Raw genomic sequence first — 24,671 nt, forward strand, 5'->3', positions numbered from 1 at the left:
GGAAAAACAAATTGGATTTCCTACCTCATGATACAGTTGCAAAATCCTCATGAGATGCTAACAAAATGCAGACTGCTGTCTAAATGCTAACAAAATACACATCTTTCTCTCAAAAAAATATTTTGTTTGTAAAGTTTATTATCCAGTACAGATGTAGAGACCAGTTTACCAGTGAATATGGACAGAACAACTCAGATATTTGTATTTACTTTTACAGAAAGGCTAAACCTATTCATGTACTGTACATATGCTAGAGGAACAGAGTTTAACAAGGAGATGGGGCAGGAGTTTTTAGAATTAGTTTGTCTTTCAGGTGGTCAGTCAGTCCATTAATTTGCATAACAAGTTATGAGATTGACAGTTAAAGTTTGATGATGTGATAACCTCTGTTTTCTCCCCTTTAGTGGGGTTTATTTCCAGGGCACCACCATTGGTATGGCACCCATCATGAGTATGTGCACAGCAGAGCAGTCGGGAGGAATCGTCATGGTACATAAACCTTTTCTTTCCATGTGCCTTTAATCCATCCTAAAGCAAAGGAGTACAAATGAAATATTTAGTGTGTCTCTGTCTTCCAGAAAGGAGAGCAAGCTTATTTTATCATTTCCCTCTTCCTGCCCTCCGCTCTTTGCCTGGTACTCTCCACCTCCCTTCTGTCTGACATAATGCTCTCATATTTCTCCCCTGAGTCTCTTGTGTAAGGGTTGAGCTAAGGATTCCAGAGTTGATATTAACTTGTATTAACTTAAGGGCACACACATCATTGAGTCTTTTTCCAGGGAAAGCCAAGTTGGTATGCATAGTACCCTCCACTTAGTGCTGATAAATCAGAGTGTGTATCGATTACACGAGTGGAAACCTTTGCTTCTTAATGAGGTGCAACAAATGAGTGAATTTAAGGGTACCACATATCCCCGCTTGAATCACCCATTGCAGAACTGCAACCCTATACTATGTGCACAAGTCATGTTGTATTAGCGCAAGTCATGCTATTATTTTATACTTTATGTCCCGGAGTGGCTGTTTGTCTTGTGGCCTGGCTGGCTGGTGGTAAGGCTTACAGCTAGTCCCCAGATGGTTCTTTACTTTTGTCCTCCCAGATGGTAAAGTGAGGACTTGGTCATTATGATAGAGCTCTACATACATCAGGTCAGAGACATAAAGGATTAGCCTCCAACCGCAGACTCTTCTGCTGGGCAAATCACGACCCTGTTGTCTCCCTTCATTCACAATGTACCTTTGAACTTATTAGCCAACTTCTCTTATGGGTCTCATTATTTCAAAAAAAATCCTAAACATCCATTCTCAAACCATCTGGAATATCCATTTACCAGCCCTGAATGTGACATTAATGTCATTGGTGTGGCGAAACACAGACAGTGGCATATAGTGCTTCAGCCTCATCAGTCAGTGAAGGTGTCTTGGTTGTTCCAGGAAACAGAATCAGAGGCTTTTCTTTGCATGAGTCCAGGCTGCGCAGTTATGCTGACAGCTGATGATGACCGTTATTTTCAAAAGCCCCCAGCAGAGCAGTTCATCAGTCTGAGCTCGACTTGCACAGCGCTACTGAATAATGCACAGTGACGGAAGATTCCAAAGGCAAGGTGTTCTGACACACAGCTCTGCATTTATGAAGGGCTGATAGCTTATTTATCCGGCCTCTTCATGTGTTCATGTTTGACACACCTTGCGGGAAATCTCGGCACCTCAGCCAACAAAGCTTTCACTCTGTGTCACTGTAGCTTCTTCTTCACAGTGCATCCTCGAGCATTATCTGTTTTGTTATCTTTGCTTGCTGTGTGATTTTCAAGCTGTCCTTTGAGAGTTTTTCTCTGTCTCTCAACCCATTTGCTAGTTTTGCTCAGAGGAGGGCACATGTCTTTATTTGTGCGGATGAAGTACCACATCTGGCTCTGTCAAAGTTTGCCAAGCAAGCTGAAGGTGACAGCCCGCAGTCTGCTGTTTCAGTTCTCATTTCAGTGCCAGAATGTCGAGCAGAGGAAATGCTCTGATAAGCACAGATCCAACAGCATTGTTTGTTTAATCTTAGCAATATGCAATTACACTCACTTGTTTTGAGTAATGTTGCTCCAGTAAGTCCTGTGGGGAATAACAATTTGGCTAGCAATACATTTTTTATTATTTGTTATGTTCCTTAGAGAATGTAATCAGAAACGTCTGTTTTTAATTAGCTATTGTTTGCTACATCAGAGCTATAAACTGAACTAATTTTATCATAAGACATTGCTTGTAGCATCATGTCCAGACTAGAAATATACTTGATAAATCGGACTTATAAAGTAAAGAGGTTTTAGACCAAATATTGGTGAGAGGCAATGGCAAGTTCAGTTTCTACATGATTGATCTTTTTTATTGTAGGACCATTCGGACAACCCCCTTGGTGCTGCAGTCACTCTGGCCCACGAGCTCGGACACAATTTTGGAATGAACCATGACACCCCAGAGAGGGGGTGTGGCTGCAGGGTGACCGTGGATCGTGGAGGCTGCATCATGACTCCCTCCACCGGGTGAGTCACAGCCTCTATCTCGACAATTAAGAGTCAATAGATCTTCAAGATAGCTGACTCCTTACTTCATAATGCAATATCCAAGATTGCGGGAGTTTTATTTCAGCTAGCTGCCTTCATTAGCCTTGGGACATGTGCAGTAATTCACTGCTGCAGTGCACTGCAGTTAGGCCGCTTTTGGTACGGCTTAACAAATGACGTCTAACTCCAAAACCATCTGAAATGCATCATCATGTTGTTAAGGCCATCATTAAGTTTGCATTAGCTCAGTAACTTATTAAATACAGTGAGTGTCGCTTAAAAGAGCCTAGTTTGTGATCATAATGTAAACCTTATTCCACATGCTCTCCATTTTTTATTTATTGTCTATCGAGCGGTAAGCAAATAATGCTGTTGAACTGCTGGGCCGTTGGGTTTATGTCAGATGCAACAGCTGTTCTAATGCCCTAAGGCAATATGACTCATTCAGAATGGGAAACCAATGGTTCGGTGGCAGTGCATTGCCAAAACGGTACAGTTTGACTTATCCTGACACAATAAAGCTGATCTGCAATAGACTAAAAAACAGAGCAGAAAGTGTCTGTTGTCAAAGCGTGCATCTAAAAATATATCAAGACAGAGGTGTAGTTATAGCTGCTCACTATGAATTGTAATGTTTAACATCTTAGGCCGAGCAGAGGGATTGGGATGCTCAGGGTGGAAGCATTGGGTATCAGTTCCAACTCAAGGTCTAGTGGTCTATGGGAGCCTCAGATTGGGGTTTATGTTGGAAACATCCCTTTGTATTTGGTTTGGACCAGACCCATTAAAAACAGGGTAACACTATTCTTGATTATAGACTCATAAAACAACACAGCAGTAAGATGTAGATTTATATTTAACCATGATTAAGGGTATCCCTGGTCGAGGACTTTATCTTAAATTTGGCAACAATATGAACACATAAATAAAGAGCAAGAAATACGAGCTATATAGCAAGAAAGTTTCTTTCTCTTCCTGTCTCTCCCTGGCTCTCTCCTTTTCCTCTTTATTCACAGCCAGTTAGAGTGATTCTATTCTTACATACATGCAACTTTAATTTTGGAAAATCTCTGCAGCTCTATTATACAGTTTTTATGTAGGGAAAATGTATCACCTCTCCCTTAAAATATCTGAAGTCTGTCTGAAGTCAAATATAGCAGTGACGAACCTCTCTAAATGTGAAAAAATGTAGTTTGTTACCAAACATAGGCTAGTGAGAAATATATAACATATGAATATTTATAGTTATAGTTTTTTGTTCTGCTCTTCACAGAGACTGTGCTTTTTTCATTCCATTTGACAAAATAAAGAAAAGATCTAGCCCTTGGTTTAAAAAAATAATCCCCTCTACACCTCCTTATTGCTCCATATTTCTGCTCTGCTATTTAATCCTGGATTAAGGAAGCAATACATTTAAATAAGGATGTTTAAGAACTCTGGATTGCCTCATTCTGCTTCCTCGGTTAATTCCAGGTCAGCACCATACACTCTCTGCCTGAGGCAGTACTACATCTGCTATGAGTCCAGCTCAAGCCCCTCATAGTTCCATGCTTTTAAATGCCGTGTGGCCACACACATAGGCTCTGCTGCAATCCCCTGAACGTTGTTCATCACCCGGCAGCTACTGTAATTAGTTTATAGCATTGACTGCCATGTTTCCAGGCAGGTGACCAGCTCTTTTTAAAGCACAATGTTGATTATACAAAATGCCTCTTCACAAGGCCAGGACTTGGATGAGTTGGTACAAAAGCCCCGTTGTTTACCGGCCCCTGCATTCAATAATTGAAAGTACTGGCGTAACTCGCCTACACTCACTCACTGAGAAGTTTTGTTTTTGCAGTTTTGATTGATCTTTCATTTTAATCAAATAGAGTACAGGAATGTCTTCATTGTCACTAATGTTATACCCATCAAGCTCTGCTGGCCTTGCTGCTGGAGATAATGGGATCCAGTTCATCATGATTATACTGGGGTGCGGGTGGGGGGTTAGGGGTAAGTGGTGCGGTGCAGTAAAACTACAAGATGTTCCAGTGCCAGCTGCATATCCGCACAGAGCACTGCTTGTTTCCTGCTCACATTGGTCACGGTCAATTGTCGCGTCCCCCTCTCCATCCATCCCACTATGTCCCCATTAGCTCTAAATGAGAACAGGCTGGTGTCTCCATCCTTTGTGATTAAAACTGCTTAAACCGCACGCACGCACACACACACACACACACACACACACACACACACACACACACACACACACACACACACACACACACACACACACACACACACACACACACATACACACATACACATCAGGAACTCCACAGGGTTCTATGCTTGGTCCACTTCTCTTGCTTAGTCTCTTGTTTAGTTATTTCATCAATAAAGTGTGGCTTATTACCACAGTTGCCAGGAAACAATATTGGTGCCTGTGTGAGGTATTCAGTGTAAATGGACTCCGGGCGGAGAGACATGTGAGCATGACAGAAGGGAGCCCGGCCACCAGTTCTAGTCTTAAAGAAGTAAAAGGAAGGAATTTTCTTCTTGTCAGAGTGCAAATTGCATTCTGACTAAACCACAGTTCGGCAGTTTCTGAAGAAAAGTTCTGAATTGTGTCATGAAGCTCGTTTCCAGATATATACAGATGACATACAAATGCCATGATACTGTATATAAAATGTATATCATGAAAATAAACACAGCCCATCATCAAGCCCTGAGTCAAATGATGACTGCTGGGCGCACTCACAGACAGACAGAGATTGATGTATTTCCCTTGTCATAAAATAATCAGGAATCACAGGAAGTGAATCAGAGTGCCATGGAAATGTGCCCTGTGCCCCGCTGAAGAACGGGAACTTTCTAGTATGCCTTGTTTAATTGGGTCCATAGGGAAATCAATGTGAAAATGCTCTTCAGTATCTATGTAGGCCAGACTGCCAGGCACCAAAGGCCACAACAGATCATATTACCTAATGTCATCGCCCAGAGCGTAGGCTCTACATGCTATAAGGAAACCATAAAATTAATATTTATTTGTGTTGTGAAGCACCTGTGATTTTGAAGTACTGAAGCAAGTATGAAATAGTTGTCATAGTTACAGTTGTCACAGTCAGGTTTGAATGAACCTTTATTCACATTCGTGCCAGAAGATCTGTCTTCAAAAAATTTTATAAAACTGTGATAGCAGAATGAAGATAGGGTCACAATCAGTGTTTCCACAATTTATATTTTCTCTTCAAACGTTCTCAAGGATGGGGAAAAATGTTTTGGCAGATGCGTCATTGGAACGGCCGGCAGATCTGATTCATAGCCCGATCAGTGTTTTATGGCTGAAAAGATGTGACATGAACTGGCTGTGCAGGATGTGCTGGATGGGTTTCCCGGCGTTCTGTGTGATCTGAACCACAAGGACTGACAGGCTAGGAGGAGAGAGTCCTGCCCAGCAAAATTTGGGTTAAAGGGCTCTGTGTATTAATGTGCTACTTCGCCTTAAGAGTATTCTTATCGCAGGTGAAATAGGTTTGGATTCAATGATGGTCTGCAACATTTTAACAAGAAATGTATCTTTTTTCATTACTGAAGGCAGACTGTACTGCTCCCAATACATTTAATTTAGTAGATAATAGTAATTAAAAGTAGTAATTTAGTATTTTAGTTTCATTTGGTTTTTTAGTCCTTCACCTGTAAAAGATTTTTTAGATATGCATGCTCAACACTAAACACACACTGAATAACCACATAATTTTAATGGAGTGTCATCTAGCAATGCAGAAAGTTTAAATTGCCAAAAATATGTTGACATAATATAATTTTCCTGGTTCTCTGGATCTCTGACCAAAGTCTGGAGTCTTTAAATTAGATTGAAAAGTTTGATCTAACTGATTCATGTATAGCGGTTTACTCCTCGACGCAGCGGGCCTCGGTTCGACTCCAACCTACTTTGCTGCATGTCATTCCCCCTCTCTCTCCCCTTTCATTTCTTCAGCTGCCCTGTCAATAAAGGCCTAAAAATGCCCAAAAAATAATCTTAAAAAAAAAAAGATTGAAAAGGTTGGTCAGACAAACAGCTGGGCAATGCAAAGTAGAGACAGAACAGAAGGAATAAAGCCAAAAGAAATGTATGCAGTTTTGGTTGTGAATTGTCAGAGATTCCATTTAATTCTTTTTTTATGTTATTACTGATGACTTCTTCTCTAAGTCTTTACTGTCACAGTTCATCTACCCCCTTATAGTAGCAGCAGGGCTTTGAGATGAGAGTGTGGGGCAGATCATATGGGTCTGTAATAGATCTGGGAATTATTTCTTTTCACCAGACCTCCCACAGATCAATTAAAGCCCTGTCTGGCCATTACTGCAGCTTAATTGAAGTGATTGCTACATTCTTATCAACCATCAACTGCACTACCTCTGAAGCTTAGGAGCCAAATGTCAACCACTGACTGTAGGTTAGAGATGGACAAAAGAACACAGAGGACAGAGAATAATTGATCCCATAGTGGAAGTGGCGCACGATGAGGTGGAAAACAATGCAGCAGTATGAGACAGAACAAAGAGCAGTCATAGAGACCAGGCAGAGGTGTACACCGCTCATCCTTTGTTAAGCAAGAACAGGATAAGAAGAAGCCAGAAGGTCACAGAGTGGGTATTTTCTTTTGAGGTGGTGGTCCAGACTCCCTAGTGGTTGTCTAGAGAGTCTTTAGTTCGCCATGAGCCCCAGATGTGCCCACCGTGACTAGCCCTGGCACTGCTTTACTTACCCTTGGGCCTGCAGCTGCTAAATACCATCCACTGTAATTCATCGGTGCGTCTGCATTTTCACAGCCATTACTCCTTCTCCCACCCCCACACTGTTGCAGGGTAGACCAATTATTTCTGTATTGCCTCTTATAAAGAACAGCTGGATCCTGCGCCACTCATGTATCTCAGGGATGTGAGTGTTTGTCATGGATTGCATGGGCTTGTAACTGAAAAACAGGGCTGAGTTCATGGAGTTGAATGCAGCAAAACAGGGGGTGTGCAACTTGAGCAAGCAATTTTGGCTCGGGCTTTTGGGGGCAAAGAGGAAATCAACAACAGCAGTTGCTAAGGAAGTGGCCTGCCTGTTGAACAGCAGCCTTGACAGCTGTTCATCATAGCAAATTCCCCTGAGGTGCTCAGCGAGGAGGAAGGGAAAAAGAGGGCGCAATAATGGCTGTTATTACAGCTTTACTTATTGCTCTTTCCTTTTGCCATTTAATGTCATTACAAATCCACTCTGGTCGTTTGCTTTAATCCAGAGTGTGCAGAGATCTGCTTTGAGGTACTCCACTTTCACCTAACACAACCTCTGGATAGTATTGACATTAGAGAGCAGCAGGTTGTGTGTTTGGGAAGGGGGGTCAGCAGCAGGAGCTGATGTAAGCCGCCTCCTCACATGACAGAAATCAAAGGCAAGCTGAGAATGAGGTCATGTCAAAACATTCACATAGTGTCATGACATATTTAGAGCCGTATCAGATGTGAAACCCAATCAGAGAAAAAACCCTGTTTGATAGACGTGTCGACACTGAGCTACATAGAAATGCCTCCTTCTCGGAGATGAAAAACTCCAGGAAGAAAGTGGTTATTTAACAGCTTCTGCATCAATACAGCCAATAGGTCTGACTTTAAGGCTCAGCTGAAAACAAATTGAAACCACATTTAAATTTATGTATCACTTGAAACACCTCAATGAGCTGCATTCTACAGGCTGCCAAGGACCGTTATATGAGGTACCCCAGTTACCACTTGATGCCACAGCAGCTCAGGCTGTGTATGAATCGGCCTTATGCACAAGCTCCTCTTGAAATATGCTTATTATATAGATGTGTAGGAATTACCAATTGTGCTACAACCATGACATGTTTGCTGTCCTTTTCAACCCTGTCATGTTCCAGACCAGAAACACTTCACAAGCTAACTAGACAATTTATCTTGCTGTCATTTTGGAGAATACAGTACATTATGGACTGAATATATGGCCTGTGTTTGATTTACTCTGTAGGCACTTTCCATGCTGCTCTGAATTGTAAACGACTCTGAATTGGACACATTTCATATAAAAAAATCATTAAAATGAATGACTACAAAGGTTTTACGAGCAAACATGCGGTTTGACTGCGTCTACTGACTTCCATCTGTTGAGTGTGTTGTGCCTGTTAAAAGAAACATTTCGGCATCTAAGTTGACCTGGATCTTCCACATATTGTCTCATACATTAACTAATCTGTGTGCACAGATATAAGTGTGAATATTGCATTGCAGATTCACCCATTCTGGCCTTGTTAAGCTGTCCTTTATGGTGTAGGCGGAGGTATTAAAACCTCATATGGTGCTTTCTTTTATTAAGACAGAGAGAACAAAATACAGTCTTAGACACTATATTATCAGAGAAATGGGCTGTGTGCTTTCCCCATGGAGCAGACCACCCTCTCTGTCCGCTCCAAAAACAATATTAAAAACACACCATCCCCCGTTTCTCCCAAATTTATAGGTGTTGCAAGTCTTGCGAAGGAAGCACATTTTGGCTTGAGTTTTTTATGATTCCCTGTCTCATAAAATATGCCTTATCAGGTCTCCTTCTCCCCATGGAGGGAGACGTCACTGGGGCCCTGTGCTTTTTGCATGCTAATGGAGCTTTGAAGGGGCTGCAGAGATCTAGTGGGTAATTGATTTTGTGATTAGCAGCAATTAGCACTGATTACATCAGACTGAAGAGGACCTCTTGTGGGGGATCTCAATTGTCTTCCTCCTCTCTCTCTGTCTTTGTCACTCACAAAATATGTTTCTCACAGGTACCCGTTCCCCACAGTGTTCAGCAGCTGCAGCAAGAAGGACCTGACAGCCAGTTTTGAAAAGGGTGTCGGGATGTGTCTGTTCAACATGCCTGAGGTCAAGGTTCTCTACGGTGGGCAAAAATGTGGCAACGGCTACGTGGAGGAGGGAGAGGAGTGTGACTGTGGAGAACTTGAGGTGAGACTATATAGACCTCCTACAATTCGTCAGCGTTCTTGTTTAACAGCCCTTTTATCAAAATTGAAATCTCTGCCTTAACTGCCACCCATAAGTCATTGTTAATCATGTTTTTCATATTTGAGAAATGAAATAAACAGAAGCGCTAGTGGGTGTTTCTGTAGCTTTTTCCTGACAGAAGCATGACACAAACTAATATTTCCCAAAGTAAAAACAAATTGTTCACCTCGATTTCAAAGCTAACGGTGCACAGCTCTCGTAATTCAAACACTATCTTCAGAAAATAAGCTTAGAGATATGAGTGTAAATTTATTCATTCTGTGCACTGAGGAGGTGTTTGGGAGGAGGATTGTCTGATCGTGATACAATTCACTGAGAGGAAACATCGCTGACAGCTTCGCCCTGTCAGCCGGTGAATTATTTAAATGAATCTGCATTGGCAAGCACATACGTAATGGTGACACACATTGCTAACTGCTGCCACTGTGGTATGATAAAACAGTTAATCATGATGCAGCTGACAATCAGCATAGGCAGGCTGACAATAACAGAATTATGAAATATGGAGACATCTATTATGATTTGGAAGGATATTTTGAATTAGATAATTATAATTATATAGCCTACGTGAGAGAATGCCTTGTTGTCTCTCGGGATTTGTTTACACCTTTATGCTCAGCGAGTCTTTTTGTGCTCTCAGGGTTTAGCCGGGGTCACTCTGAAAGTGGACTTGTCTGACTTGAACTGACGTAAGCTCTGCAGGCCTGGGCCAGCAGCGATAATAACGCTCTTCACAGAGTTGAGAAGCGTCATGCCAGCCCAAGCCAGATCAGAGTGCTCAGACAGCACCTCTCTCTACCATTAAAAAGCCTCATTAAAAAGCCTGGTTCCTATTCCTAACAATCACAGGCTGCTACTTTTCAGCATGACTTCTCTGCCTCTTTTGGCCTCGGGGACCATGGGAAAGGCCCTTAATGGTTTTCAGGCTGAAAGAAGTTCTGGAAGGCCCATCATGTCAGCTGTGTCCCCTGCCAGCTCCGTCCATCTACTTCCTCCTGAGTCTCTCACTGCACTCGGCTGTACAGTATGTTCTGCCTGCTGCTTAATGGAAAAACGGAGAGAGCTGAACCTCCAGGATTCAGTCAGCCTGCCTCAGTGTGAGATCATACAATGCACAAGCATATATGCAGACACATCTTCTGCGCTGAGCCTCGATTGAATGCTAGCTTCAATCCATATCAGAAGGCATACAGTTGCTGATTGGTGCAGGGCATGGCTCATTATAAAGGCTAAATGACACAGACACTGAGATGCTAAATGTTACAGGGATGGTATACAGATAAATGTGTGTCTCTCTGGTTTAAAGCTTTAGTGCATACGTTTTTGATATTAATGGGCGTCCGTTACATTTAAGCCATTGCCAAATGAATTGTTACAAAGCTAATTAAGACTATCAGCTCTCTATCAATATAGAGATCCTCTCTATATTTTTAGGATGGCTATGTTTAGAACATGGTGTTGTCTGCCGACTTTCCCGCGCAGAAGCTTGAGTGAAGATAAATACCTCTTCTGAAGAGTCCATCATGTTTTTTTAATCCTCCGTGTCCTTCTTGCATACTAGCAACTGCATGGAGGGCAGGGAGGGGGGCGCGTGCGAGATCACGGAAGAGTTGTATCATGTGGATGCGTCGACAGTGTTGTTGTCATTACTTAGAATTCCTCATGGGGGCGACAGCAACTACGCACTACAGCTTTAACTTGGGCAGACTGCTACACTAGTATTGAGGAAAATGACAATTGTTTTCAGAAAATTCCTGAAATAGGTTGAGTAAGCCTCATGTTATGACAGAGTAGCATGTATGGGTTTGATTCTTGACTGTGAGTCTCTTCACTACTTACTCCTACCTGCACAGATGTTGTGTAATTAGTTGGGGGAGGGTAGTGAAAATATTTCTGTGTTACAACTGGTGAAGGTCCTCAGCCTAACGTGAATAAGCAAAAGAATGTGGGTCTTTTCAGAATCTTTGTAGTACTGTTTTAGAATATGACGCTGAATTAAAAAAAGTCTAGTTTCAAGAACCGTCATTGTGAATCTCTGGTGTCAAAGTCTTTTTTACTCATTTCAAGGACAGATTGTGTCTGATGTAATGGCTTGATTGCTATATTAGTTCAAATAGTATTTTGCCTACCCTGTTGGCAGTTTCTTGTTTGATTCTAACCAAATTGTCTAGATTACACAATATTTCACCTGTTTTGTTTGTTTTTGCTGTGTCCTTCTTTTCTTCTCTCTTCTCCTCATTTTTCTGTTTCCTTCACCGTCCAGCTCATGGTTCCAGGGCTCTGAATGAGCTTGTAAGTCCTGTCAGATGGAAACGTTGTTTTTAGAGAACTAGAAACTGCTGTTTCCTTTCCTCTGCCAGGGTTCTTAGTGGCTACGGAATACAGCCCTGCCAGGGCTGCATCCCCTCTGATAACAAAGTCTGAGCATTTGCTCTGAGGTGAAATATGATCTCTTTTGTGCTGAGTTATTCTTTACTTTTGTTCTCCCTCACTTACGTTTTTGTGCCTGCCTTCCTTTTCCATTATTTTCCATCTGAAGGAATGTGTGAATCCGTGCTGCAATGCTACTACTTGCACTCTGAAGGGGGATGCTGTTTGTGCACATGGACAGTGCTGCCAGGACTGTCAGGTAGGATGTATCCTGATTAGCCAGCCATGACATAGTTTTTTTAAGGCACATCTTGACATAAAGCTCACCGCATATTTCTCTAAGCTTCACTCTGGGTCTTTGTCTTGCTGTCAACATTTGAGTGTAGCTGAAGCCAGCAGGCACTCCATGCCGTGAATCCAGTAACTCTTGTGATCTGCCTGAGTTCTGCACTGGCGGCAGCCCTCACTGCCCCTCCAACGTCTACCTGCACGACGGCCATGCCTGCCAAAATGTGGACGGCTACTGTTATAACGGCATCTGCCAGACTCACGAGCAGCAATGCATCACACTGTGGGGCCAAGGTATGTGGAAGGCCCCTTTCCTGGCTACGCGTGAATGGTTCAGTGATGGTCGCCAGCTTTTTAATGTGTTTCATTGTGTTTTGCAGGAGCAAAGGCAGCTCCAGGCATCTGCTTCCAAAGGGTCAACTCAGCAGGAGACCCTTATGGCAACTGTGGCAAGGACTCCAAAGGCTCCTTTGCCAAATGTGAAGCACGGTAAAACCTGACGTTCCCATAGAAACTGACAAATGCATTTCGTTGTATGTCAGTTGTGGAATGCATTGTGGGGCATATACTGTGCTTACTCTACTCTATAACTGAACACTCTTACATGGACTGGACTTTTTTAATGCTAGAGACTAGAATGGATGTAATTTGACTTGTGCTGAAACATAAAACATCTGTTGATTGATCAAATAATTGTTTAAAAAGAAAAAATGCCAAATTGGTTCCAGCCTCTGAAATGTGAGAAGTTGCTGCATTTCTGTTTTATATAATTTTAAATAGCACATATTGAGGTATTTTACCAGTAAAAAAATGATTTCAAGCTCAGACAACCTGGGATGTACTTTCCCTTATAATGTTTCAGACATTTTAAAGACTAAACTATTAATCCAAAAAATAACTGACACATTAACCAGTGTAAATACTTATTGGTTCTCATCTTGGCTAGGCAAGCCCTAATTGACGGTTACATAGTCACTTGGTGAAATGCAGATAAAATCTCTCAGGTTGTCGTCTGAAAACAGCCAAAAATAAACTGCCTCTGCTGCACTTTCCCTAATTGGACAGCAAGAGTGAGAAACATAAATGGAAATAGAAAATAATTGCATCCATACACATTTGGGACAACACTGACATTTTATTTAATTATCCCATTGTTATTCCCCCTGTTGTTCGTTCTGTTTACAGAGATGCTAAATGTGGCAAAATCCAGTGTCAAGGAGGAGCTAACCGCCCAGTAATTGGTACCAACGCTGTTTCCATAGAAACAAACATTCCCATGCAGGAAGGGGGAAGGATACTGTGCAGAGGCACACATGTCTATTTGGGTGACGACATGCCCGACCCCGGCCTGGTCCTGACGGGGACCAAGTGTGGAGATGGACTGGTGAGTGCTGAAGCCTGTGACGGTTAAATACAGCCAGTAGAGACACACATGCAACATACAAATCAATCCAGCGTACAACTGACTCATCAGCAGTGGTGGAAAGTAACAGTACATTTATTGAAGTACTATACCTAATTCAGTTCAATTCAATTTTATTTATAGTATCAAATCATAACAAGAGTTATCTCAAGACACTTTACAAATAGAGTAGGTCTTGACCACACTCTATAATTTACAAAGACCCAACTGTTTCCCACGAGGAAGCATTTGGTCCTAACTAGTAACTAGTACATAAAGAAAACATACCCAATAGAAACAAATACATTTGAAAAAATATGTAAATCAAGACAAGCAAGAATGTTAGAAAGGTCTAAGATCAGAGGGGTTATTCTACATGTTGAGTTCCTCTACATTTGATATATAGATATATAGATAGATACTAGTACATTTGTTGGTAAGACTTCTGTGCTCTGTTCTACTAATTTTGACTGTAAACCTTTATTTGTAATGGAGTATTTTTTATTGCTACTTTTACCTAAAGGACATTTTATACAGTTTTAATACAATACCAACCTGCCCATATGTACATTAAATGACTTATTGGTTGCTGTAGTCATTCCTTCTCTCAATACTTAACCTATCCCTTTAAAATAAAACCTTTTAGTATCTCTTTGTGTTTCCCCAGACAGTAATAACTTGTTGAGCTTCAGTTTAGAGATAGCACCACAAAGAGGGAATTTTTTAGATTGCATTTCTGCACAGAATTGATTTTGTCCAGTTTAAAGGCACCGTTTCTGAATATGAGCTGTGTGCATTTCTTTGTGGATTGAACATTTTGATACTTTTGCAGTATTTATTTAGCACCTCGACCTGCTTTATAATTAAAAAAAAGACATGGAATCTCACTTTTTACAATATGGGACAGTTAGGTGAAGGATTTGAATACCTCTAAGCACTGCTATATAGCAATGGTAGCTATCTGTAAAAAAAGACATTCTGGGAAATAAGAGTGGAAAAAGTGATGTGGAGTGACAGGCCATGACTAAGACTTTCTAAGAGGTTCTTCAGGGTGTGTGTGCCATTATTCAGTCTATTCGGCATCTTCCAATGGTCATCAAGTCAGACATTGGTCACTTCAATGATACTGTGGCTCCATTTAGTCTAATTTACTGTTTTTCTCTTTGAGTCTCCACCCTTAAAGAGGATCCAGCCTCTGCCCTCATCTGTCAAGGGTTCTGGCATTCCTCTCTGTACCCAGTGCTGCCAAGTTCATCTTCACATTCAGCCTGGATATATTTGGGTGTGGTGCCTTAAAAGGAGCTCACAGTCCACATCATATAACTTTTAAAAAGCCACATTAAAACATTCGTGAAAAACTCAGTGTTAATTATATTTCATGCTTTGCTGTTTTATAGCTGAAGTGGTTTGTCAGTGGCAAATTAAAAGAAATAGAAAGCTGGATCTGTTGGCCTTTTCCCTTTAAAATATTAAAGAGTTTAGAATATTACTGAATCTGCTTTTTTAGTTCAGCCTGTCAATGTTTAATATCTTTGTGTGCTTCAGATGTGTCTGAATCGTCGGTGCCAGAATATCAGTGTCTTTGGTGTGCATGAGTGCTCAGCCAAGTGCAGCAGTCAAGGGGTGAGTACAGCACCTTTCATCCTATTTCAGTGACGTCAGGACCTGATGTGATAGCTGTCTATCTCAAATTAGTCCCCCACCCAGATTAGTTGTTTTGTTAATACCCCATTCCTCCTTCACACAGAAGCTCATTTTGGCAGTAATTTGTTCAAATGACCAGTATACGGTGGCTAGGGTGCCATTACAATGCCTTGCAATCAATCATTTTGGATGCTGAAAGGTTCAATCAATTAGATATAATGGCTTCATTTATGCTCAGCTTTAAGTGCCATCCATCATACTTTCGTCCTTGTCCCAAAAAACTGTGTTGAAATCTGAAGGCCAGGCTTTATTTGGCCAAACACTAGGAGCAATGACACGCAGTTTGACTTTGAGCTGGTGAGCATGGATATTGGATTTTTCTTAAATACCAGCCATCAAACGTCTACGGCTGATCCTGTTTGAGAAAAAATATGTGTGGTATTTCGATGAAATACACTGGTAGGTACCAGAGGCTTTGACTGTGACTGATAAAGTTTCATCAAAGCTACAGAGGAAACTGTTTTTACGGTCTCTTAAAATGAAACGTCTCCAGATATAATACGGTCACATTTGTTTGTCCAGTTCCAATTAAGACATATCTATAAAGCTCTAAGGACTGTTTTACTCAGAAATAAAATGTTGTTGCTCCTTTTGGAGATAGGGCACCCCTACAGGCACAGATTAGATCAAGATGTTGCCTTGGAAAGAAGCCCTCACCTGCTCTACACTACCCTGCTGGAGAATCCTCTGAGAGAGAGAGAGAGAGAGAGAGAGAGAGAGAGAGAGAGAGAGAGAGAGAGAGAGAGAGAGAAGAATGTGGTATAAGGCAAAATGTCTGCTCTAGTTTTTATACCAGACATCTTTGCCATGTGGAACCTAGGAGTGCTGGCTGGTGGTTTACTTTGTCTTACTCCATGCAGCACAGAGAGCATCTGCATCATAAGTGTTGACTGTGGTGTCTAGTGGTGAAAAAACTCAGACAGAAAATTTTTATAAAAATCCCAAACATTCACTGATTCCAAATTCCAGAATGTGAGGGCTTGCAGCTTGTCTCTGATTTGTATCATTAAACGCTGAATTGTTTGCACTGTAGCCCAATGAGAGCTATTAAAGGACTGTAGTGTTAGGCAAATAGTCAAGAGTAGCATGAAAAAGACAAGCTCACGACAGCATTTCTGGCTCATCTAACAGTTAATTGTCATTTTAATATACTGCAGGTGTGCAACAACAACAAGAACTGTCACTGCGAGGCTCATTGGGCACCTCCCTTCTGTGACAAGGCAGGTTTTGGAGGGAGTGTGGACAGTGGTCCCATCAGATTAGCAAGTAAGTCATGTTATGTTATAGGTCTTAGGAATGGAATGTATGAGCATTTCAACAGTAATATATAAATGACAACAAGTCCTAAAACTATGATTTTCTCCACAAAACTTTTGTTTTGTGGTAGGAAATACCAGTGTTAAAAGCTTTAAAGAAACCTTAGAATGCATCAAATTTGCTGAGAATTACTACATAAAAAATCGATTGAAGTCTGCAGAAATGTTGACAGCTGCAGTCTGGCTTTCATGTTCAGTACTAGAAGACTTTTGTCTTTTAAACCTACCTATTGTTTCCATGTGTGTTTCTGAGCAGACAGTCTGAATCTGACAGTGGGCATCCTGGTGGCTCTCCTTACTGTCCTGGGAGCTGCTCTGATCATCTTCATCAAGAGAAAAACAGTGCTGGGTCTGCTCTTCATAAGTAAAAAGAACCTAATTGAGAAGCACAGGTGCTTTTTTTTAACCTCATAATTGCCATTATCATTTTAACATTTCATTTTATCATGATGCAGCTGAGTGGGAACATTTTAATAATTGGTCACACTGTGAAGAAAATTGCTGAGTATAATAAGTTTTGATTTCATAATTTGAATATACATTACCATTGTAACTGACATATGATAAATATAATAAAGTGTTTTATTAGAGATATATCATTTCCTCTTTAAATTCCAGATCAGTAAACGCTGCAATCAGTGGACCATCCACTCCCAACCAGCCTCGGTCATTAAGCACGACGTCTCCATCTCGACCGGCCCCGCCTCTGCCACACAGTGCCACCATCTTCAAGGTCACTAAATCATACTTCTTGAGCTTGACAGGCCCATTACAAACAACAGATAGGCATCGTTTGCAGAGGGACTTTTTTTTAGTAATATTCTTCCTGGAATGCTGCAGCTCTCACATTAGCACAAATCATTTTCTGAAGGATTGACATGTTTTCACACAAATGGCAGCTCATTCAAATCCAATTAAAACATCCCTCTCTATGTGGACATGGTGAGGAGGTAGTGATAGTGGAGTATGTGGCGAGCAGTGTGTTTACAGCACTTGAATACATGTCTTGTCGTTAACAGCTGCCTGTTAAGAGAGAAATTGATTTATCTGCGCATTTTTTACACGAAGAATGTTGATGCGGCAGCTTACGTCCTTGAGATATAAAGTCTATCTGTAACACATAATTGTAAGACCGAGCAGGATTTTTTTGCTGCAATGACTTGTGTGTCTACATCACTTTATGCCTTAACTACTCCATTACTGCTGTGACGTGCCTTGTAATGGGAAGAGACCTGTGATCGATTGAGTTAAGGGTGCTGAAATAAGAGGAGCTGTGTCAGAATTGACATTTGTGCAGCAGGGTGGCACACGAGTGAGTCAAGCTGTTGTGCATTACCATGAGATTGGTGTTTTAGTTAGGAGCATGTGGTTTTCATTTGGGGTCAACTGTAAGAGGAGAAAGGATGTAAGGCTGTTTGATGTAAGCACAGTGCAGGTGAGGTCATTTTCCAGTTGTCCCAGGCTGTGTTAAACCACCACATGAGCGCATGTGTGCGTGCTTTTGTATGTGTTACATTGTGTGTTTTTAAATTGTGCACATGTGGCCAGGTCTTAATACTAGGCAGACTCATATTTTGGCTCTATTCTATGTCTGATCTGTCTCAACGGGAGTGTGTGTGGGCTCTTTTAGCTGTGTCCACCTTTGAATGAGGCCACGCGGGTGCTTATGGCACAGTATTGGTTTTTCCCTTTGATAGCTTACCTGAAGAGGAGTTAAGGGGAATAGTGGGCAGGCAAGTGGGAGCGTTTGATTTATACATCGTTGACAGCATCAGGAAGAACAGCAGAAAAAGAGGAGGAGGTTAACATGACTGTTTCTAATAGGAAGCAGACGGTTTATCTTTTAAACAGTGCATACCCTTGACTCTTCTGGTTCTGTCTTTCATCTTTCTGCAGCCTCCTCACCGGGGACCAAAGGCGGTGCTACCACCAGCCCCCTACCCCTCCCACAGCCTACACAGACTGCCCCAGTGCCCTCCGGTTCACCTCAGTCACCCTGTCCCTCTTTCTTTCACCCTATCCCTCTCCCCTGGCCCCGGGCTGCCGAGACCCCCGCTGCCTCCTCCTCACATCCATGTTGTACCAAGGGGGGCATCGTTTCGCAGTGCGTCACACCATAACTCTTGCAGGATGGTCATGGTGAGTAAGTTCCCTGTTCCCTCAGTTGGAAACATTTTATTTGATGATGTTACTCACTGTAATTTCTCAGCTTGGTCATGGGAGCTTTTACTCACTATTACAGCCCATAATACAAAAAATGATGTTGTTCACTGCACCTATAGACGGGTGTCATGATGTCGAGCGTTTTCATGGTTCTTTTGTGTCCTATTAAAGTATATGCGTGTTGACAGTTATGCACAGTGTCATAAAATAACGAGGTTAACCAGGGAGGTAGCGTCATCCAAGCTAGGCTTCAATTCTACAATACAAACCACCACATAAATAATGGAAATGGAGCCAGACTTGCAGAGGGGGAGACAGAGAAGATGAAATGGCAACTGGAGTGAGCAAGTATGTCCAAATATCACAGGGTGGTAAATTTGCTGCCACTGGTATTCCATGGAGTTTAGTTATGACATTGCTGGCTGTCAAAGTTGAGGGGAAGAGAAAGCCAGAAGATCCTGGTGTTAAATCCCTCTCACTCAGTGATTCTCAAAGACTGTTATTTGCTTTAATCTGGTTTGACTTTTGCACTGTAGACAAGGGAGGCAGAGAGGATCAAAAAGACAGAAAGACAAAGTCATCAAAAGACAAAGGGAGGCTTGAGGGAACAAGTCGTTTAATCAGTTCATTTAATTAGTTTAATCATTACAGTTTTTAAAGTGATTTTTTTACAAGCAGAAACTGCATTCGCTGGTTCCAGCTTTTAAATGTGTGGATGTGCTGTTTTTTTTCTGTTTTATGTCATTGTAAATTGAATACCTTTTGGTTTTGGAGTGAACAAGGAACAAGTAATCTGAAGATGTCACTTTGGGTAATTGTGATGACCACTTTTAACATTAGACCTTTTTAGATGAGATGAATCACCCATGAAAAAATGAATTAGGGGCCATCCACACAGAGACGCTTTTTGATGCAAAAGCACATTTTGCATCGTTTGGGCCCGTCGTCCACACGGATCCAGTAAACGCACTGCCTGAAAACGCACTTTTTTGTTGTTTGTTTGTTTGACTGCCGATGTTAGGTAGCAGAGCTAACGTTAGCGCGCTAACGTTAGCTCTGCCAGCTAGCGCGCTGCAATCATGTCCGATGGCAGACAGAATTGCAAAATAAAAAGCAATCCAACAGCACATTATACAATGTAAACAAAGACACGTTTTCTTGCGGCGGCCTTTATAAAATGAGGAGTGGTGAACGTTATTATAGCTAGTTCATGGATGTATTAAGAGAACGTTAGTCTAGCTAGTCATGTTATGATGGGAAGTGAACTATGCTCTTCTCCGTGTTTTGGTGAATTTCTGTAGCAGAAGCAGCGGCGCCTATAGGCCTGGAATATGAAGTAGCGTGTTGAGTCATTTACAAGTGGATCCGTCTGGACATAACTATTCTTGAAACGAATCCAGGGATGACGGGTTAAAAAAAAAAAAAGATTGTTTTGGTATGTGTGGACGTGGCCTTAGTTTCAGCTCTAAAAGAAAGTGCAAATTAGCAAATACGTAAAAAAAAAAAAAGAAGCCAGAAACAAGTCCTGAGTTGACTGTAAAAAAGCCAAAGGACAGTCAAAATGACACCACGGGGGAGCTGAGGTCAAAACTATGCCACACCAGTGTCAATTAGAGATGTGTTAAACAGATAATGACATTTATAATTCCAGTCTTGTCCAGATTACTGGAGGGGTCACAGAGGAGGTCTGGCTTTAAAACACATCAACAGTTTTGGAGCTAATAAATGTTATGACAGCATATGATGGAATATATCAGCATTACATAAAGAGCCTCACATAAAATACTCTCCTTCAGTATTCACTGATAGATGTGTTTTCAAAATGTTCTATTACTGTACTTATTTTTCACACTATTTATCAGGGATAGTGCTCATTCATAGTCATGGTAACACTTTAACAGAACACTTTCATCTGTGAAAATTGTTTTCTAAAAAAATATATATTAGGTGCTTTGCTTCAGAATATGCACTTTCCAGAGCCATTTAATAAAAAAATAAAAAAAAACTCCATTTAGTTTTACAAAGCTTCTTGGCTGTCGTGCACCTGTATAACAGGTGAAGTGCAGCAGCTCTTGGCACTGTTTTGACTTCAGGAAGTAGATTTTCCTTCTCAGCTGCTCCTATTTAATGTCAAGTGTGAAACTGAAAGTGATGCCTGTTGGCAGCAGACTTCACCGACAGTATCTTTAGCAGCTGTTTGGCAGCTCCGAGACGTTGACAAAGCCTTTCTTTCCTCCCACAGAGAAAGCTCTCTGCTGGGGACATGTTAGCGCTGTCCAATGGGAGAGCTTCACCTGATGTAGGCTTTTTGACTTTGTGAGATGTGGGTTTAGTTTTTCTAAGTAACATGTTGTGCCTATTAATCATCTTATCACACATGCTATTTTCATTTACCTGCATTTCACTTTACTACCAATAGTACTGTTCTGATATGTTTTTAATATCTGGCTGTCAATGCGATGACTTGGTAGCAGTACTTGACCTTATGGATGCAAAGAAGAGACACTGCATAAGAGACTTCACTGACAGCATACAGCTTTAATTTGGGTGTCAAATTTGACTTTTTTGAGTCTGCAGACCTGATTGTATGGGCGAGTGGGGTCTGAGGTTCAGTTGTTTGGCTCCTTTACTTTGTGATGTTTGAGGAGGCTTCTCTTCAACCAAGGAGAAGAGGAGGAAGTGAATGGAGACCAGATGGGGGCTAGGTAGCAGGACTTCATCATGATCTCAGTCTTCTAGGGAAGATTAAAACCACATGACACTTCCTCTCATGGCAAGTTGCATGGGCAGGGCTGCCCTGATGTCTGAAAGAGGAAAACACAGACAAGCAGGCCTGAGCTGTGAGTGCCACCTGCTGGAGATTCTCAGTTATTATTTTCATGCATGTCTTCTTTGTCAGGAGTTGGAGAAGCCCAGTCCTCCTCAGAAACCCCTTCCTGCTGATCCAAGGAGCTCTCGTCTGGTTGGAAGTCCCTCTGTAGTCCAGGGGCCTTCTTCTGTTTGCGGCCCTACACCATTACCTGGCGTAGCCAGACCTGTGCGCCCTGTACCACACCCCAACAGGTGAGTTCCAACCTCTGCCAGATATATTTAAAAACAACGCTGTAGGGGTGGGAATCACCAGAGGCCCCATGATACAATATTATCACGATACTTATGTCACAACGCAATATTATTGTGATTTTAAACATATTGCAATATTCTGCGATATATTGCATTTCCATTACCTTTTTTTCCAACTTCAAATTATGTCCCCAAAGCAAAACTTTGTCAACATCTGTTTTGTCCAACAACAAAAAAACAATGTATCTGGTTTGTTCATCTCACTTAAATTTTCCATCAAGTGGACTGAATGAGTGGACTTATTAATCTAATGTAGTACCAAAAGGTTAAATGTGAAATTTATATAAAAAAAGATTGATACTTGGCGTCCGTGTATCGATACAGTATTGCCATGAAACATATTGTGATACTATGCTACAATATATTTTCTTTTACCCTACTGAAGCTGGTATCACTTACTGAGAGTAATTGTATATTTTTTACATATTACTTTTCTCCCTCCTGTAGACCCAGTCCCAAGCAACCTCCAACACTACCAAAGCCTTGCATAATCGCCAACGTGAAATACAGCAGCTGAGACTTTGGCCAGATGGGACAATGTTGTGATAATACACTAAAGAATTTGCACTATAAAAACTCTGAAAACCTTAAAAAGAAGGCGGCTCCTCTGAGTTTTGTATCAGGAGATCTTGCCGTGTCCCTTTGGTGCTCTGTCCCTAACTGGTGCTACGAGTCTGTGCTCAGGTACATGTAAAGTATTTATATTCTGTATTTATTGCCACGCAGTGCACTGTGCCAGACACTTTTACTACACGGTTGCAACTTAGAAGCTTAAATTTGTCCTTTGCATCACTTTCACAATTTGTTATTTATCATCAACTGGTCTTTATCAAGGACAGTGAAGGGAGATTAAAAAAATAAAGAAAAAATAAAGCCAATCTGTGACATTCTAATTGCAGAAATGTTTTTATGAATTGTGTTTTAAAGAAGGGAACCCTTCACATGATGGTTTTGTTCGTATACTACAGGAAGAGTTGAAAAGGAGTATTGTGCAATGACAGATGAGAACAGACAACACGTAGTTCATTTTTCTTGAAGGGTAATGCTCTCTGTAGCACCTTTGAGCCAATCTGATGAGGCTTGAAACAACTACAGAAAAAGCAAAAGTGGTATTACTGCAACAGTTCTGCAATGTGTTCTGCAATTGGGGAAGAGGAGCTGTTTTTTTCACAGACCGCTGAAATTCAGGTCTGTTTCCTCTGCGTTTATATTTCGGACAGGTAACAAGTCAATTTGTGAAATGTCACTGATTTGCCATTTCCTTTTCATTAACAAGACCCAAAAGGCTCACTTGAGGGATATGGGTACTGAGGTATGAACTGAACATGGATCTAAAATGAGCTGAGAGCAAGGAAGCATTCATTCGTCAGAGAGAGTAAACGTCTCTGAAATAGCACTCTGCTAAAGGTCGTGTGTGTTTTTGAGTATTTCCCTGTGTGCCTGTCTACACCGAGGACTCTGTGTGAAACTCTATGATGAAATCACAGAATCACTAAGGACTTTCCACACAGGCGTCATGGAGGCACTCACATGTAAACAGCCAGTGTCTGGCTACAGTGTTCATGTGTGGATTTTTAACATTTCTTTCTGTCACTTGACAAGGACAGATTTCTAGATCTCTCTCTGCCACTGACATGAAGTTTCAACCAAAACATTTTTTATTTGGCTGTTGAGATGGTTTTTTTAAAGCCAGTATACATGCCAGATACACACGCCTACATTAATTGTATTTGTGGTAATTACTGAACAGTGTTTTATTATTTTTGCTGAATTATTGTTTTACTGGATTGCAATGCAGCATATATACATTCACACTGAGCAACTTTTCCTTTAAGCACAGCTCTTGTTCACAAATATTTAGGCTGAAAACTGACTTTGGACTTTTGTTACTTTTGATACTGTTATCTTTTTAATAATGCACTAGTTTTACATTCAGTGCTTTGTTTATTTTGCTTTTTCAATGCTATGCTATATGTCCAATATAATAGACAGTATTTGAGTCCTGTCACCGGACTGTAAGTTATGTCCATATGTTCCTTGTATGTTGTGTTACAGGTGAACACATTTCCATGGAGAATGTTTTTTTTATAATGATTGTTTGATACATCATATGTAAAGAAAAAAGTGTCTGTGTCTGGTCATTGTATTTTGAACACCCGTGCAGTATTAGTAAAACAGTTTTTCAAATACTTTTTGTTAATGATCTTTGTGCTTTTTTTATGCATGTTTTCAGGGAGACTGGCGTCATGTGAAAGATCTATTATGTGAGAGGAACAATTATTTCCTTTTTTTTTTTAAATGTTAAAATAGAACACAGTCTATATGCACACAATCGATGACAACTTCACACTTCCTATTTTGTAAGAATACAAAGACAGATTTCATACTGTATCACATTTTAAAACCACAATTTATTTGTATCAAAGAGCCTCTGGCATTTCGTTTATGCTTGAGCCAAACTGCAACCAGGAGCTTGAATACTGAATACAGTAATAAGTGCAATTTAACATGTTAAAGCAGTCTTTATTTTCAGGGTTTCAAATAGCTTTTTGTTCCATTTAACACTGACATCTGAGGCTAATGTCAACAATCTGAGCCTAAAAACAATTTGACATTTTTACTTTACAAGTCTTTGTAAGGGACACAGATACTGCTTCAATCAATTCAGGTGTGGGACTGTTGCACATATTCCCTGGTGCTGACCTGATA

The 24,671-nt window shown here is 41.1% G+C and overlaps 1 protein-coding gene across 1 annotated transcript in view; it reads left to right on the forward strand.

The window, feature by feature from the left end:
* Positions 1-24,141, forward strand: part of adam12a (ADAM metallopeptidase domain 12a) — a 68,130-nt gene extending 43,989 nt beyond the window's left edge. The window contains exons 10-23 of the mRNA XM_078279844.1: positions 405-489; positions 2,380-2,528; positions 9,359-9,536; positions 12,136-12,225; positions 12,353-12,548; positions 12,635-12,743; positions 13,440-13,638; positions 15,202-15,279; positions 16,518-16,626; positions 16,933-17,068; positions 17,295-17,409; positions 18,573-18,815; positions 21,739-21,902; positions 22,410-24,141. Of these exons, the coding sequence (XP_078135970.1) occupies positions 405-489; positions 2,380-2,528; positions 9,359-9,536; positions 12,136-12,225; positions 12,353-12,548; positions 12,635-12,743; positions 13,440-13,638; positions 15,202-15,279; positions 16,518-16,626; positions 16,933-17,068; positions 17,295-17,409; positions 18,573-18,815; positions 21,739-21,902; positions 22,410-22,479 (1,921 nt within the window). The 3' untranslated portion in view covers positions 22,480-24,141. The remainder of the gene's footprint in view (positions 1-404; positions 490-2,379; positions 2,529-9,358; positions 9,537-12,135; positions 12,226-12,352; positions 12,549-12,634; positions 12,744-13,439; positions 13,639-15,201; positions 15,280-16,517; positions 16,627-16,932; positions 17,069-17,294; positions 17,410-18,572; positions 18,816-21,738; positions 21,903-22,409) is intronic.
* Positions 24,142-24,671: the final 530 nt, after the last annotated feature.

The sequence above is a fragment of the Sander vitreus genome, chromosome 21 (assembly GCF_031162955.1).
Source record: "Sander vitreus isolate 19-12246 chromosome 21, sanVit1, whole genome shotgun sequence".
Lineage (NCBI taxonomy): Eukaryota > Metazoa > Chordata > Actinopteri > Perciformes > Percidae > Sander > Sander vitreus.